This window comes from Lates calcarifer, linkage group LG1 (genome assembly GCF_001640805.2).
Source record: "Lates calcarifer isolate ASB-BC8 linkage group LG1, TLL_Latcal_v3, whole genome shotgun sequence".
Lineage (NCBI taxonomy): Eukaryota > Metazoa > Chordata > Actinopteri > Centropomidae > Lates > Lates calcarifer.
The window spans coordinates 4,122,216-4,139,316 of NC_066833.1; the positions used below are offsets into that span (position 1 = coordinate 4,122,216).

The 17,101-nt window shown below is 39.6% G+C and overlaps 1 protein-coding gene across 1 annotated transcript in view; it reads left to right on the plus strand.

Annotated features, from left to right (window-relative positions):
* Positions 1-17,101, plus strand: part of LOC108902464 (diacylglycerol kinase beta) — a 117,012-nt gene that overhangs the window by 86,897 nt on the left and 13,014 nt on the right. Inside the window, 2 exon segments of the mRNA XM_051065722.1 lie at positions 3,577-3,667; positions 7,034-7,235. Of these exon segments, the coding sequence (XP_050921679.1) occupies positions 3,577-3,667; positions 7,034-7,235 (293 nt within the window).

The window sequence follows — 17,101 nt, forward strand, 5'->3', positions numbered from 1 at the left end:
TTTTATGACAATGATTAAGGCAATTCAAGGGCTTTTCAAACCTTCCTTTAAATGTTGCAATGCAATTTTTGAATATATTTGGCTTTTTAAACACATCTTGTCAGAGGTGAAAAAAACAGCCACTTGTCCTCATCTATTTGTATTAAAGTGTATTGAACTGAACTGAAAACATGCATCAGTCAGCACCTGCTCACATGAGGGAAAAAAACATGGAAAACAAAGAGCTAAAACGGTACAGAGCTGTTGCCCATGAACAGATTGAGAACTGTGTAATGAAATCATGTACACAGATGACTCAGAAAGACACAGAAACTACAACTTATAACTCAAATGTCTTCAGACCACTGACTGTCCAGGAGACTGTGCGGGTCATTGTCGAATATGGTGAGTGACGTCAAAGCACAATCTTGTGTCCTCATGATTTCACACCAGGTATGAGAGGGGAGGTGGAGGAGGAGGGGCAGTGAAGAGGTCCTGGGGTCACAAGGTCACTGCTCATACTGGGGATTAAAGGAGATGCTTATCTGTTGGGAGGGGTAAGCAAGGTAAGGGGCAAGGGTTGGCCAGATATACAGCCAGGGAGTTTTGGAGCCCCTGGGCTTTGCTGAGACACCTGAACCATGTTTTCATAACAACTTGCTTCCACCTTCCACCTTACTACAGTTCCAGTCTCCGCTCTCTGTTGATGAAATGTGGCCTTTAAAGTCTCTTTGAAATGTTACAGGTTGAAAGAGATAAGTTATCTTAATAGCATTCATTAACATTGAATAGATGGTAAGAGTTCTTCTCTTTGTTAAAGAGTCAGTTGTTATTTCTTGAGAGCACAGTGTTAAATACTAAACCCATTACCATCTCCTCACCAGTCAAAGCCCCAGGTGTCAGCACACCCAGCCCTACAAGCTGAACTAGACACTGAAAATGGGACAAAATAATGTCCTTGCCATGATTGGATAACCCCCCCCCCCTCCCTTTTTTTGATCCCTTTTGTTATAGCTTTGCATTAGTCTTTGTGCAAGAACATGGGAATAATGGGGGAGAGGCTTATGGAAGTAGCGTGTCTCCCTGTTGCACTCTGTGTTCATAAGAGAGGAGAAAAAACATGAGTTAATTGCATTTTTTACAGGCCGTCTCAAGTGGAAGCGGCTTAATGAGGTTAGGCAGCTCGCCTCGTCGAGAATCGCAACTGTTCCTAATTGTGATCTCAAATATGCTCATAATCCCCTGATTTGACAGCAGCAGAGGTTTCAGGGGAGGTATTAAGGTGAAAGAGAAAGAACAAGGGACAGAAAGACAATTAGCAGGGAGAAAAACATGTGAACAAGTGCAGCGGCTTAAGACATTTTACTTACACTCAAAGTAAAATAAACAGTTATTAAAGACTTGAATGCTTTATTTGAAGTCTGTTGTAAGGCTTATTGTCCTTTCTCCTGAGTTATTTCATTGAGCATGTGTGAAAGGACTGAATAAATGTTCAGTGTCCTTTTCTTTTTCTTTGGTGGCTCATAACCTTGCTATTGGTATGCCCACATTATACAGAGCTGTTGTGTCAATAGCTGTGTTGTCAGTATCAGCAGTATATCCATGTGCCAATGAATCTGCTGTCATACCTTAAAATATGTGTCATTTCTAGAGTAATACAGGACAGTAATGCTGGTAGTCAGTTTTTTTTTGTTTTTTTTTTTTATGAGTACAGCCTTTACAAGAAAGAGAACATCTTGAACACTTAGCCAGGGGGTCCACTCTCGATCTTTGGAACACGTTAGAGCTGCAGCAAGTGGTCAATTAATCAATTAATCAATTATTAAATTAATTCATTGATAATTTAAGGGACTTTTTTAGGCAAGAATGCAAGAACACTTGCTGTCTCCAGCTTCTACATTGTGAGAATTTGATCAGGGATGTGACAATCAAGTTATTCTGCCCCTGATGGTGAGACTGATTTGAGGGTCACATTGAAATAACACAGCTGTAGACTTCTCAATCTCACACACCTTATTTTTAATGAGCTGGTTGATCCTAATACTGAAGGTCATCGTTAACAAATATAAAAGTTATAAGGTTAAATCGTTGATATTTCATGAAAGAAGTCTTACTCTGTTGGAAACCCTCAAAATTCTTTTCCACCAATTTACCTCTGGTTCTTCAGCCATCAACCTCAGCTGTACTTTGTGCTAATTAGAAATTGTTAGCATGCTAATATGCTTATAAATGAGATGATGAACATGGTCAACATGGATGTAGTATCTTAGTCTTGTTATCACATATTTTGTAGACAGGTTAGGGCTAATTTCAGAGCTATGAATATTATAGTTGGTGTGATGTGTGGTGACCAGGCGAGCACTGTCTTTTAGGATCCACATAATTACTTTTGCCATGGTTCATGAGCGTGGTTAAATCACAGAATGGTAAACCCAACAAAAGTAGACAAGTTTTCCTTTTTTTTTTTCCTGGTGTGTCACATTAGACATCACAAACATTATTAAATAATGCAAAGCAGCATGGAGACCAGTGACTTCATGTTGTTACCATAGACTGTAAAAAAAAAAAGCAAATGTTACTGGCTATGTACACACAGACATCAGGATCTTCAATGGGTGTCATGTTTCCTTCACTGCTGATCGTAGCTGGAGCTGACAAATTCCCATAATGAATGAATGCCAACTGTACCCTTTTCCACTGAAGAGAAAAGCCAGATGTTTGTGGGTGTTGGTATGTTTTTTTTTTGTCCAGTGTGAAAGCAGCTTTACAGTTACAAACCAACAGTGGAGAATATCCCTTTTCCCTTTATGTAACAGAATTTCCACAGTTATCTCCAGTTCTCCTCAGTTAATGGACCAGTTGAGTGTTGTCTGTAAACACACATTAGTAGTATTTCAGCAGTTTGCTGGTACAGACTGGACCAGCAGATATTTCACCTTGACTGTGGACTGTGTTATTCAAGCACGGTTCAAAAACTGCAACAAACGACATCAGGATATGAACAAAACTGCATCCATCAGGTCACCTCTGACAAATCTATCTGCAGGGCAGTAACAAAGCATTGTTCACTCAGACCTGTGGGTTTCATTGAATGTTGTGAATCACAATAATATTTACCTTGACCTTACAGTCTCCACCAGCAATGTTTCACCAGTGTGTCCCCTCCAGAGGCAATGTTGATGTTTCAACTCGTGGCATGGGGGCACTGAGGCGAAAATGTGTGCATTGCTTTGATGAAAGCGCAGGCAGCAACAGAGGGCCTGTTTGGACAGATGGCGGGATTAACTCTCTGTGGTTCAGTATCTAACCACCAATGCTGCCAGTGCTAATGTCTCCACTTTAAGGCTTTAGGGTGCCTCAGTGGAGCTTTGACCTCTGTGGACACACGGTCGCTAGCTGTCCTGAGCTGTCAGTTTCAAAATGTGAGATGACTCAAGGCACCGGACAGCTTCAATATGTGTCCACTGCACCCAAAACAAATCATGCCGTGGGCTCACAACACTGTACTCGTGTGCAAGCTAAGTTAGGACTGAGAATATTTTCTAATGTGTTAGTCAAAAACATGTCTGTCTTCTGTTTCCCCCCCTCTCCTCTCAGAATGAAGAACAAGCTCTGGTACTTTGAGTTTGGCACCACTGAGACCATATCTGCCACCTGCAAGAAACTTAATGAATGCATAGAAGTCGAGGTGAGTCACAGTCTTATAAAAGCTGCTGTCACTGAGGCAGAATGGACAAGTGGTTTCAAAAGTGATCGGTTGTGTCGCTGACATAAATGAGGAAAATATCCTTAAAAACTGAAGATATACAGCATTTGATGAAAGAAAGAAACAGTTTGTGTACACTACATCTCAACAAGTTTGCTTTTCTGTCTTTTCACTGACAGGCTTTGAAGTGCTGTTATTCTTTTAGGTTTCTCTAAAAGGTGCTGCAGAAATTTACACCAAAGTAGTTTTTCCATATTAATGAGGTGGGCTATTCATAGCACATCATCAGATTAATGCTCCATAAAGTCACTGATTGCCTCATTCTGTCATACAGCGCTGCATAATCTGTCACCTGGGTGCTTAAAGCACAGCTAGACTCCACACACACACCTTTTTGGGAATGCAAATACAAAAAACAAGCTGTGTGTCATCCCAAAGGGTTCATGCTCTGCACCCTCCATACCTTCGATCAGTTCAAAAATTCCAGTCAGAAATATTCAAGATGTCATGGTTCACTAGGGCCTGGAAAGTGTGAGAACACACTTTGCTTTTACTTGTATTTGCTGATCATTTTTGACAAATACTAATACAGAGCTCCACTTTCTTAAAGGTTAAGGCTGATGAGTCCAGTTAAAATACAAACAATCTCTTAGTAGATCTTTTAAAGGCTTAGTAGTTTCCTGCAATTTTAGCAAAAGTTACTTAAACAGGAGTAAGCAGTGCATTTGTTGGAGACTATTTTCAGCTGTGAATAAATACACACTTGCTGCTGTGGGGAGTATTTACAGCAGCAGGACATGTACTGTATGTGGAACTGATTTAAAGTAAACTACAGTGTCCATGATAATACCAGTAAAGGAACATGTCAACCAGTGCAACAGTGTAACTCACTGACATATTTTTAAAATAATTTTTGGACAACAATGGAGCTCTGCAGGAATAAGATATATCACACAGACAATACTTGTTAATATGAATGATAATAGACCATTGCTAAAATTATCCCTAATCTAAATATCTTTAATCTAAAATTACCTTGGTATGTATTTATATTTTATATTATTTAATGCAAGGTGTCTTGGCAGATGTGTGCTGATTGATATCACTTTTTATAGCTTATAAGGCCATATATCTCCCATTTTGAAGCATAATTTGTCAGTGTGGTTAAATCTGAAGGACTTTGAAGAATAAGAATCTTTTCTGTTTTATTAAAAAATAAATTAATAAATATTTTAATTTCATTGCATTTGCTCCAGAAGACCTTGTACTGTGTTAGTAATACAGCTTGCAAGTAAGTAGCACATTATGTTTCCTGTTCTTAGCCTTCAGTAGTCTGTATGTAAAAACTTTCACCAGAATTCTCTCTGAATCTGTCTGTGCAGCTGATTGTAAAACAGTTCTTTCATGTGAAGATGCTGACGTGTTATACCGCCCAGAGGCTTGTGTTTTCCATGTAAAGTGACATCATGTCTAATAAGACAACTGGGGAACAACTGTGTGGGCTGATTGCAGCTCATGAGGGCAATCAGGTGGTTTGCACAGACAGGAAACTTTTGGAGGGCACCCAGTGAGAGGAGCCGTGCCACAGGATGTAGAAGATAAAGTCTAGGCAGACTGGGGGGTGGGTGCTGTGACCATTACCAGCCTGCATTTAATCAGCCTCTTACTATGACTAATGGAGTCCTTCACAAACACAATACTTTCTGCCTGAGCTTTTCAGATTATTGTTACTGCAATATATCCCTGAGTTCTTTATACAGGTTTGAAATGGTTGGGCTCAGTTGTGAAAAAGTGATGTCACATACTACCATGCACCAATCAGAAAGTGTCCAAAAATACTCCCTATTTACTATATAGTACACTATACTGTATTTACTGTCAACTGATATATTTGAGTATGTAACAAACCCACAGTGCAGTGGTCTGCATTAGTAGATGAGAAAATGTCAGAAATCTCTGCTCACCACTGAGGAAACGATTAGCGTCAGTATTCAGTAAAAACTGAAACCCCTGTAAGTTAAACAATGATTTCTTTCTTTATTCTAATGTCATCTTTTGCAATAGTTTAATCTTTGATTATAAAAACTTGTACAGTCCAGCTGTTATCACAGACACATCCAAACTAAACCATAGACACTCGACTCCCTCATGGACGCATCTCTTCTAATATTTAGCCTGAAAAACATCTGGCATTCGTTGAAGGCAGCTAAAAAACATAGCAATTGAATAAACATTTATAATAGATAACTTTTCATAGAAGCGACTGTAGCAGAAGGTTTCTGTTTCAACTCTACATGGCTTCAAGCTGAAGCACTGGCACTCGAACCCTAATAAGGAGTAATCATACTAAATGCTGTAATCACTCAGTGTTCTAACAAGTGAGAGAAATTAATAAGTGATTTATTGTGTGTTGTGTCTCTGCTCATTTATGTACATGTGCAGGCACAGCTGGGTATCATACTCCACATGTGTTGTGTAGTTTTTCACTGGTTTGCTTGCATATTGTGGGTGCGCAGTAAAGTCCAGCATTTTTGTGGTTGCTGTGACTCAGCACTCTGCATGCTGAGTACTGAGTCACAGCAACGTGCTGTTGACATTCTCTGCTGTGTTTTAATTATTTGTTGAATCCAGATGAGGTTTCAACACAACGTAGTCCAGAGATAGGCCAAGAGTGCCAGATGGTGCTACTTTCTATCCATTAAATTCATATACTATGCATAGACATCGGACCAACTTACTGTATTTTATTGCTGACAGTAAAGACAGAATTGCACTCTTGGCCTCGGTACAAGTAATGCATCAGGACAAAATAAATCTTATAGTCGTAAACAAATCAGTGGAGAACAAAGTGGGTACAAGCATGGACAGCTATTTTACCCCATGATACAGCAACTCATACACTACAGCTTGCACTCTAAACCAGCTGTGACTTTTTTAGACATTACTGTGTCATCTTACATTAACATAACATGTAAAGCCTGCATTAATTACCCTAAAGGTGGCTTCAATAAAACACAAAAGACCAAGAGTTTTATCTATTCATCCCTGTAGCTATTGTATGACTTGTCACAGTCTGGAGCTATCTGCTAAAGAAATTTCTGCCCACGAGGCTGAGCTCATACATTGAAAACAGCAATAAAGTTTTAAGGAGTGACTTTCTCGCAGAGAACATTTGCCAGTAATATATCTCCTCACAGATGGAAGCAACACATGCTGGATCATATGTAACTGGCTGTTAGCATGAGTATTAAGGGCAAGAGTTTGCCTGTTAAATTGTGTTGTGATTATTATTTTTTTTGTTCCTTCAAAATCATTCCTCTTTCTGTCTCAATCATAATTTCCACTCAGTGCGACGGGATCATCTTGGACCTCAGCAACACCTCCTTAGAGGGCATCGCCGTGCTCAACATTCCCAGCATGCATGGCGGCTCTAACCTGTGGGGCGAGACGAAGAAGAGGAGGAACTACAACCGCATGAGCAAGAAGGTTCCCGAGAGGATGCCGGCCAGCACCGTCACAGACACCAAGGAGCTCAAGTTTTGCATGCAAGGTGAGTCGGTGCAGAAAAGTGAGGACACACCTTCCAAGGAACTCACCTTCCAGTTACCTGTCTACAGTAAGGTGTACAAAATAAAACTTATGGCTAATTCAGGATTTTCATAATTCATACATATACATCACATAGTCTTATTAAGTGCAATAAACAGTAGGCTATGCAGGGTGAGTGCAGTGAGGTTAGTGAAGTTTTGAGTTCTCTCTCTCTCTCTCTCTCTCTCTCTCTAACACACACACACACAGACACACACAGACACACGCACACACACATGGCACCTGCAGTTCCAGTAGTATGCTAATCAGTGACTGCCCTCTCTATGGTCAAAAGTAATGATAAAGATAATAATAATAGGCTTTTATTGAATAAAACCTCCAAAACCCTGCAAAGAAGTGTTACACATGAAACACTCTATCATTGTCTCCCAGCCTTTTTTTTCCTTGTTACCCTGAAGAATAGTCTACTTATGACCTCTCATCACAGGTTATGGCCTTAGGCTGGACATGAGTTATGATCAGCTTCAACCTAAGCAGGGATCCAGACTGAAAACAGGCCTGCATTTGAACTGTATAACTGGAGTAACAGATGAGTGTATTGTTTGATGCCAAAGCACTGCAGAATAGTTTGGAATACAGGGACAGGATTTGACAACAACAGTTGAGCATTTCTCAGCATTCATGTTACAGAACAATTTACCAGGAATAAGCTCTTGCATGTGTTTGATTGGCCAACAGCATTTTGACCGATGATGTCATGTTGCACTGTAGACGTTGAACCTGTGTTGGAACCTGGCTGCGACAGACTGGCTCCAGCGCAGGGCTATTGTCAGTCTGAATGTGGCTTAAGAGTGATTTTCCCTGATGGATGGGTTTATTTTAAAATATATATTTTGAGGCCAGAAGATGTAAATGTTTCCAATATTTTACAAAAAACTTAAGAATGATACAACTGCATGACAGATTTTTCCCCCCTCTTATCCTTTCATTCAACTTATGACCTCAAGGTAGAATACCACTGAGCATTGTATTTTTAAAATGGGCCTATTTTCTAGAAAGCCAACTTGAAACTAAACTGAGATAGAGTCAGGATGATGTAGTGGATGATTGTGCACCTACAATGTTGACTTAATTTGTCAACAGCAGCCTGTTGCTGAGTGGATACATGTTGTTGTTGACAATGACTTGGATATATTTTCTCTGATGATACACGTAAAATGTGAGTTAATCATCCAGATTAATGCAGAGTTATACAGCCACGTCACAGTGTTATGATGTGTAAACAGAGTGTTATCATACTAGGATATCAGACTTATGTTTTGTGTCTCTCTGTCTCGACTCTAACTTTTACCATTCTCTGTCATCCACTTGTCCCCGGAGACAGGAAGTATAGGCAGAACTGGTGTTAAAGGACAGAGATGAGATGAACCCCATGAAATGACCTCTGAAACTGTGTTAGAGAGGAGACAGGAGAATGTTCAGTAAATGAATGAAGAGAATTATATATTAGATTTTGTATGTGTCCAGCGATGTTTAAGTCTGTGTCTTCAGATTTATACATGTATATGAATGGCACATGGCGAATGTTGTGGCAAATGTCTCTCTTTTTTGAGATAATAATCAAGAGAGACTCTCTGACATTACAAGTCCAGTTGGTCAGTGGTGAAATACTTTAAACTAACTACAGTTCTGTTTAGTAGTAGTAGTAGTAGTAGTACTAGTAGTTGTAGTTGAGCTTATGATTGTCAAACTTCAAACTGGTCTTTAACTCACAGTGCTGCTTGTACAGTGAATTTTTCTTCCCACCACACAGTTTTTGTTTTTTTGTTTTTTTTTAAGACATTAACAGTGGTAGTCACCGCACCAACACTGTGGGAAACCCTGCACTATTCAGTGACATTATATTAAATGAAGGTAACAATCAAAGAGTTAATGGATATGAACAATGTCTGTAATCAGCCACTGCAGGGTGTCTGACCCTTTAGTGGCAGCTTGATGTGTGGTAGCAGCTTGTTTGTGATTCATACTAAAATTGCACAAGTGGAAATTACACTTCTATATAAAGTGTTACATGTTCTACACTTTTCTCTGCAGCAGTAAGTGTTTGCTAATTGGTTTTGGACCTCTAGAAATAAGAAAGAGTTCTTGATAATCAAAGATAATTTGTACCAGTAGAGAGCAAACTTTGAATTGCTATAGTTTTCAAAAACCAACACACCAAGTCTGATGATGCAAATGCAATAATTCAGATGACGGAAAACATACCTGAGATGGTATTTCCAATAAGGCTTGTCCTTTTATTTGTTTTAAATATTCAAACATAAATGTAATATATTCTACAGTGTTTGTATGCTGCTGCTTTATATGTTTCCATACTGCTATCCATCTGCTTATCATTCCCATCTCACAAAACTGCTGCTCCTTTGATTGTTAACGCTGTAGTTTTTAATCACTGTATGTGGCAGACACCAACATGTTGGAGCAGGTGCTCATTAACTGACACATCTTTCAAATTCCAGATGTGAATTCAGAATACACATGTTGGCAGGTGTCGACACAGCTCTGCTCGTGCTGTTCCTGAGCACCACAGCTGGTTGTTAAGAAAGTAGAGCCCATATCAAAAGTGTCTGATGGTTGTGTCAACCTGGGCAGTGACATTTCAGCAGTGTGTTGAGTTTATCTGCTGCTACTGTACATATAAAGGTCAGTTTACTGCCACAAAGTGTAGTGCTCAGCCTCAGAAAACAGTTGTATAATGTCCTCTGCAGCTCTGGAGCTTCTGAGAAAATAACCAGGAAATAGATGACCAGGGCCAGGAGACATCTTACATTTTGCTTAGGGTGGGCTACACATTTGTAATATAAAACCTGTGTTATAAACTGTGTTTTACAGGCATGTGAAGTTTGACTGACAAGTTCATCTTAATTTATGTTCTTTTAACTGTTTAGTTCTACCAGTATAACGTTTTTATGATATGGCTGGAGTTACTGAGAGCATTAGAATATAACTCTGTCTTTCACTTCACTTTGTCTCTGCATCTCTGATGGCTGAACTAAACCTTGTTTCCATGGAGATCTCAGGGCTATAGTGAAGCACAGACTGGAGGAGAGAAAGAGCAAAAGACAGGAGGAGAGGAAGAAGAAGAAGAAATACTGATGACTCAGATCAGTCACTCTCAGTTTTACGTGTTTACTGGTGACAGACTGAACCTTAGCCAAGGCTGTCCACCCATAAAAACAACCGGTTTGCAACTTATTACAACTCAAAGTTACATTCTATTGTCATCAGTCTTAACAAGAGAAGCCCCAAAGTCCTCCAACCTAAAGGACATAGTCACTTGTCTCGCATATGACCCATATACCAGCAGCAGACGTACCTGATCTTCACCATCTTGGTAAGAATGATAAACAATGTGGGACAGCCATGGTTTGGTCAGGTTTAGGAAAAGATTGTGGTTAAGTACATCCTTTAGGTTATTCTCATGGTTACGATAATTACTACTGGTTAAGGCAAACTTAATCTTACACTGAAATCAGAGTTATCTTGGATCAGGCTTCAAACTTCAAACCAGGCAGGGAGGATCTAACAGAATATGCTAGTGAGTTGCATTATGGGAATTGTAGGGTACGTCAGTCTTTGGTGCTTAAATTTTGATTTTTAAAAAAATTTTAAAAATCTGCCTTGTGTGAGTCCCCCAACTTAATGAAAGTGCAATGTTAAATCAATGGACCGCCACTGCAATACATAGCAATCTTTTGTTATCCATATTGTCACTTTTGAGGCCCACCATCCTGTCCTGCTGCTGCGTCCTCTCTCTAGAACAGTCTTAACTCTTGACCTAAATCTGAGATGTAATCCCAAAGTAGCCTCTTAAAGAAGTGAAGCCCAAAAGACCTCACTTAAGGGGATTTTGCTTATCTAATTACACAGAATGACCAGAAAAAACATAATATATAATCATGTAACATAATCCACATAACCTGTACTATATTACACCTCTGTAAGATGTGTACATTTTAATTGTTGTTGGTGTCAGGAAAGGAACTTATTCAACTTTGAGTTAATGTTACAGTACAAATACAAACAGTTTGAATCATCACTTCTCTGACACTGTGGCAACAACAATTACCCATTCCCCAAATTAACACTAAAAGACAGATGTTTTTGTACTTTGCACACAAATGCATACAAGCATGCAAATACAGATATTTTTGTGCTACTGCATTCACGTCGTGGATGTCTGAACGTGTGCAATGGAATCTTTGTTCTGCAGAGTTGTCCCTCAGGATTTAACCCTTATTAAATTAGCTACTCCTGCTAATGCTATTTGGAAACAGGACTCAGAGATGAGTGCTCTAGTTTCAGAGAGAAACTGTGCTAGGTGTGCGTGTATGTGCCTCTAAATCTCTGCGCCTCAGTGTGTGTATGTACTAGTGTGTCTCTGTCTGCGTGAATGCATGCCTGCATGTTTATCACACGACTAATTGTTTATGGCAGTTGCTTTCTCTGGCACAATAAACTAAAGCTTTTAAATCCATTTACTGCAGATAATACAATCAGCCAGGGATACCCAGAGAGAGTGAAAGAAGCCCATGGCACTTGTGACCTCAGTGCTGAAACTTTAGTCCTCTGAGTCATTGTGTTTCTGTTCTGGTTTATGTTCTGCATGGACAGAAATGACAAGTGAGACAGACACACAGAGACAGTCTATAACTGTAATAGAATCATGTGTCTCATTGAAATTTAAACATCAACATGTACCTGGTTTAAATATCCGTCCTTAAACTGGAGGAAAGGTCCTGCTAATCTGCTGTGAACAGACTGGATGCAAAGTGAATTTTTGCTTTGCGTTATTTAGACTAAATCAAATACCGCAGCACTGCAGTCCATGTTTATTCACCACAAACCTCAATGTACAACCTGTACACAGCAGCTGTGTGTGTATGGAGTGTGTCTGTCTGTGTTTATTTGATGGCCCAGACTCTGTTGGATCACAAAATGTACCATGAAACTCAAGTTCTATTTGTTATTTTACTCCACACCTCTTTCTTTTCAGTAATTCTTTAGTTAAAATCTGCCTATTTAGCATGTATTAGCAATATAAAACAGCAATATATAAACATTTAATAAATGGTTTTAATTGTATCTGCTTACATAATGTAATTATGAGCAGATTGAAGTGTTTATTGCAGTATTTTTTATTCATTAGCCTGATTTTCTGATTATACACCAGCTGTGCCTACAGGAGGAGCTACAGTTGTGGACAGATGCATTAATAAGCATTATATCTGTGTATAACTACATTGTAGTGTAATGCAAACCATTTATTAAAGGATAACTCTAGGATTTGTTAAAGAGTAATTTTTCTGTGGAGAGGATGCACAGAAATGAAGTGAATGTAGCTCGCAGCTTCTTGTTTTACCATTACCAGACTCCACAGACAGAAACAGTAATTTTACCTTGCAGGGCACAGGAGCTTCTGGAGTACCACTGCCTCGACCTGTTAGTTTGTTGAAAGCATTTGTATTCAGAAACACAGTGCATCTCGTAATGTGCTTCCCTGTGTCCCTGACTCATCCAGAGCATCTACTGTTCTGACGACATGGTGTAAATTACACACTAAATGGATCAAAGAAAACTTTATAGTGGACATTAAGCCTAAGGTTTACAAGTGCGCCGTGGTGTAGAGAAAAAGTCAACCAGTCTGACTTTAGGTGAAGTGGGGTCAAAAGTCCACGGCTGTCAGCTGGGTGCAGACAGATATCAGTCAGAGGTGCAGAGGAAGTCACAGTGAGGGAATGAGCTGCTGACAGGAACAGGATTCACGTACGAAGGCCCCGGTGTCAGCCCATCCCATCACTGTGCTCCTCCTCAACTTTTATCTCTTGTACCATCTCTCCCCACCCCTGTTTATTTCCTCCCTGCTCCTGGATCAGATTTCCTCAGCTTCCTGCAGTGGATGTAGCTGGAGAGGATGCACAGAAATAAAGTGGATGTAGCTCGCAGCACTCTAGAGACTGAAATGTGGGAGTAAAGGAGAATTCTGACTTGTTCAGTTGACAGGGTGAGGATTGTGAGTGCACAGTGTACAGTATTCACTCTGGAACACTTTATTTTTCAGTAACAAATAGTGTGAAGCAGGGGCTCCCAACCTTTTGGGCTTGTGACCTCTTACAATCAATGTATGCTGTTTATTTATTTAGCCTTTACTTAACCAGGTAAACCCCACTGAGGCTGAGCATCCTTTTTGTCAAGGGAGTCCTAGGTGTCAACATTACAAAATTCAGATGGGACAATACAACATTAAACAATAGTAAAAACCAGGTGACAGTGTATGAAGGCTCGCTGAAGTATGAACAAAGAAAGAAATCATTATTAGGAAAGCTGAAAACAGTGAAAACACCAAGGATTGATCAATTAATTGATTAGTCAAGCAACACAAGATGAATCAGCAACTGCTCTGACAATCTATTAATCATTTTATTTATTTTTAGGAATAGAAGTCACATACATGCTGTGTCTGTGCTGTGATTTGTCAGCTCCCCATCTAACACCTGATAAAACAGCAAACCAGCTAAGCCCAAAAATGTTTATTTGGGGGTTAAATTGAATGTGAATTGTGATTCCTTCCACTATTTGTTCCTGAGATAAAGTAATCAAATTAAGAGTCACAGGGGCGAAGCTACTGTAGCTGTGGATGTAAATACAGTTCGCTTATTAAACCATAATGTCTACTGGAGCTGTTGGAAAGCACCTTTGATGGAGCTTACTAGCTTATTTCTCACCCTGATGGATAATTAGTGAAGTAGTGTAAATCCATTTTTAATGAGTAATTGGGTTTCAGATAACTTGCACAACACTGGCAGTACACTGGTGCTGTGTTTTAGAAAAACCTGTTATTTCAGGTATGTTCTGTCTTTCATTCATGACTCATTTGTTTTCTCTCCCTGCTTGTCCGACATTCTCTACACCCCCACCCCCACACCTTCCCTCCCTGTTCTCCTCCACACCATCACACCCCCAAGCATTTCCCCCTCCCCTCACCTTGCTGTTTCTCACTCCTCCCTCCCAGCCTCCCAAGGCCTGCAACCCCCCCCCCACACACACACACCCTCCCCAACAACAGTCAAACTGTGACACAGCGTGAAGGAGGCTATTTTAGGCCGATCACATCCAGAGTTTGCATATTGTTTTCTTCTCACACAACAGAAAAAGCGGACTATAATTACTTTGATTCACCCCCACCAGTGTGTGTGTGTGTGTGTGTGTGTGTGTGTGTGTGTGTGTGTGTGTGTGTGTGTGGTGTGTGTGTGTGTGTGTGTGTGTGGCTGGAAATAGTTGTTGTATGAAGCTGCTGAGTCGCTCTCAGTGGATGGTGGGAGAGTGGACGACCTTCCAGTGATACATTTACTCAAAGTTAATGAGTGGCAGCTCTTACAGAGGCCAGCCACTTTCAAACAGGATGGGAATGGAAAAGATGACATGAGAAATTTTCTTTAAAAACTTAACAGGACTATGTGTTCTTTCCCATGATTGTTTTCTCCCATGTGAGGAAAAAAAACAGTCCTTGCAAGAATTCAGCAACGTGGTGCGTGTGGTGTATTTTTGTACCGTATCATAGTAACATAGTGTTCTTTGTCAAATGGCCAAGTGCTCTCCCCCATACCTTTACCTCCGTTGGAGCTGGCGAGGTGAGTTGCAGTTCCTCTTGACCATCTGCCATGACTCTGACCACCCTGAGACAATAACAGGCCGGCTGGGGGAGGGAGGGAGAGAGGGAGGGAGGGAGGGCAAGTGGGTGGAGGAAGGATACACAAATATGCCTGCTTATAATTATAGCCCGACACCTCAAGCTGATGCACAATGAAAGCTGCAGCTATTCCTCAGGGGGATTTATAATTCATCTTTCAGTGTCTAATTGAAGGCTTGTTATAAATAACTCATCAGTGAATTTCAGATAATTTAAAGGCTAAGACTAATGATAGTCTATATTTTTAATATTTAAACTATTGTCATCCCACTATGAAGTATTATAAGTTACTCTGTGCCATAAATCTGTTGTAAGTAACTAAGTACATTTACTCAGGTTGTGTAAAATACTCTGATATTTGCACTTTACATGAGCATTTAAATTGTATGCTGCTTTATACTTCCACTCCACCACATTTATTTTAGCATCTTTAGTTACATATTCTTAAAGATTAAACCAGCGGTTTACAACTTCTGTTGTTTAAATCTCCAGTGGTTTTTCTCTCTAAACTTCTCACATTACTTTATTTCAATAAATGTTCAAATGATCCAGTATCTCAGCAAAAATCAAATCATCAAATCATCTGACGACCCCTCAGATTTATCTGGTGTCCCTGTTTCTAAAACAAACTCACCCTCCAGAAGCTACAACAGTAACATGCTGCTGACACACTGATGCTTTAGTATTAATCATCTAATGATGTCTGACCCAGTGCTAGACTGATATACTAGTACTTTAATATGTACTTTAATACTTTTCTGTGCTTTTTCTTAAAATTTTTCATGCATGACTTTTACTCATAATAGAGTATTCTTACACTGCTGTATTAATATTTCTTCCTGAAGGATCTGAATACGTGCTCCACCACTGATTATGATGACCAGTTTATTTTGAATCAGCCCCACATAGTCTGTCATGGTTTTGTGAAAACTTGCTAGAACCTCAAAAGTGTGTTTGTCTATTTCCTCCTGTTTGAATAATGTTTGATGAGCTTTATAGTCAGGATCGTCTTATATTCAGGGTGATAATATGAACATGGTGACAAATGCCAGTTTTTGAAAAATCACTTGTCTGAAGATAGAAAAACTTTCAGATTAGTGCTGTTGGGGGAAGTTTCCCAGAGAGTCCATAGAGTCCAAGGAGACAAGAGTCCTCCTCCTTGAAGCCCTGTATCTTGTTAAATGTTTTGTTTGTCTTGTTAAAGTCTGCTTGTCACATAATCACAGTCCCTTGTCAGGCTCCTGATGCAGTCAAAATCATTTTTCCTAATAGTCTTTTTGAGCTTGACATTCAGTGACACCAGTCAATCGCTGCCTACTTGACAGATGTAAGGAATTTATTTCCTCTGTGTCAGCGAAACAGGACCATAGAGACTCTTGTAGGTTTAATCAGACTTCATTAACATTTTTATATCAGACAGACATACTGTGAATGGACTAGCAGAAACTCTCTAGCCAAGCATTAAGGCTCCAAGCATGCCATAACACACCAATCTCTCCATTCAAAAACAATATCTGATGATATGGATACATAATTGTCCAATCCTCAAATGTAATACAATCAAAGTCTTTCAGAAAACAGTGAAAAGGTCGATCCCAGTTTCTCAGTCTCATGTCCAAAATCAAGATGACATCTTTATATTTTTTGTTTTGTCTGACCAACAGTACAAAATCTCACTTTGATACAAAACAGAGAGAAGCAGGATGAATTTTCATATCAGAGAGGCTCAAAACAGGGTTTTTTGTAATGTTTTAAATTACTTCAATGATTACTAGATAATCAAAGTAGTGGCAGATTATCATTAATAAAAGTATAGAGCGTATATATCTCGTTTAAATATCACTTTATCAAAAGATATTTTTGAAAAACGTAGATGAATGTAAACTATATAAAACATGATGCTGTTTAAAATAATGGATGAATTCAGAATGACTTCAGATTGCCTGCACAGCAGAGGAAAATAGTGCAGCACAGCAGTAATGATTCTTGCTGCCCGCTGCTTGGCAAACCAGTGCCATCCCATCCCAGAATGCACCATGGCTGCGTTATGTAAGAGGCTGTTCTATTCTATTCTTAGCTCTACCTCACTGAGAAGTAACAGTGCTGGTTGCCTGAGA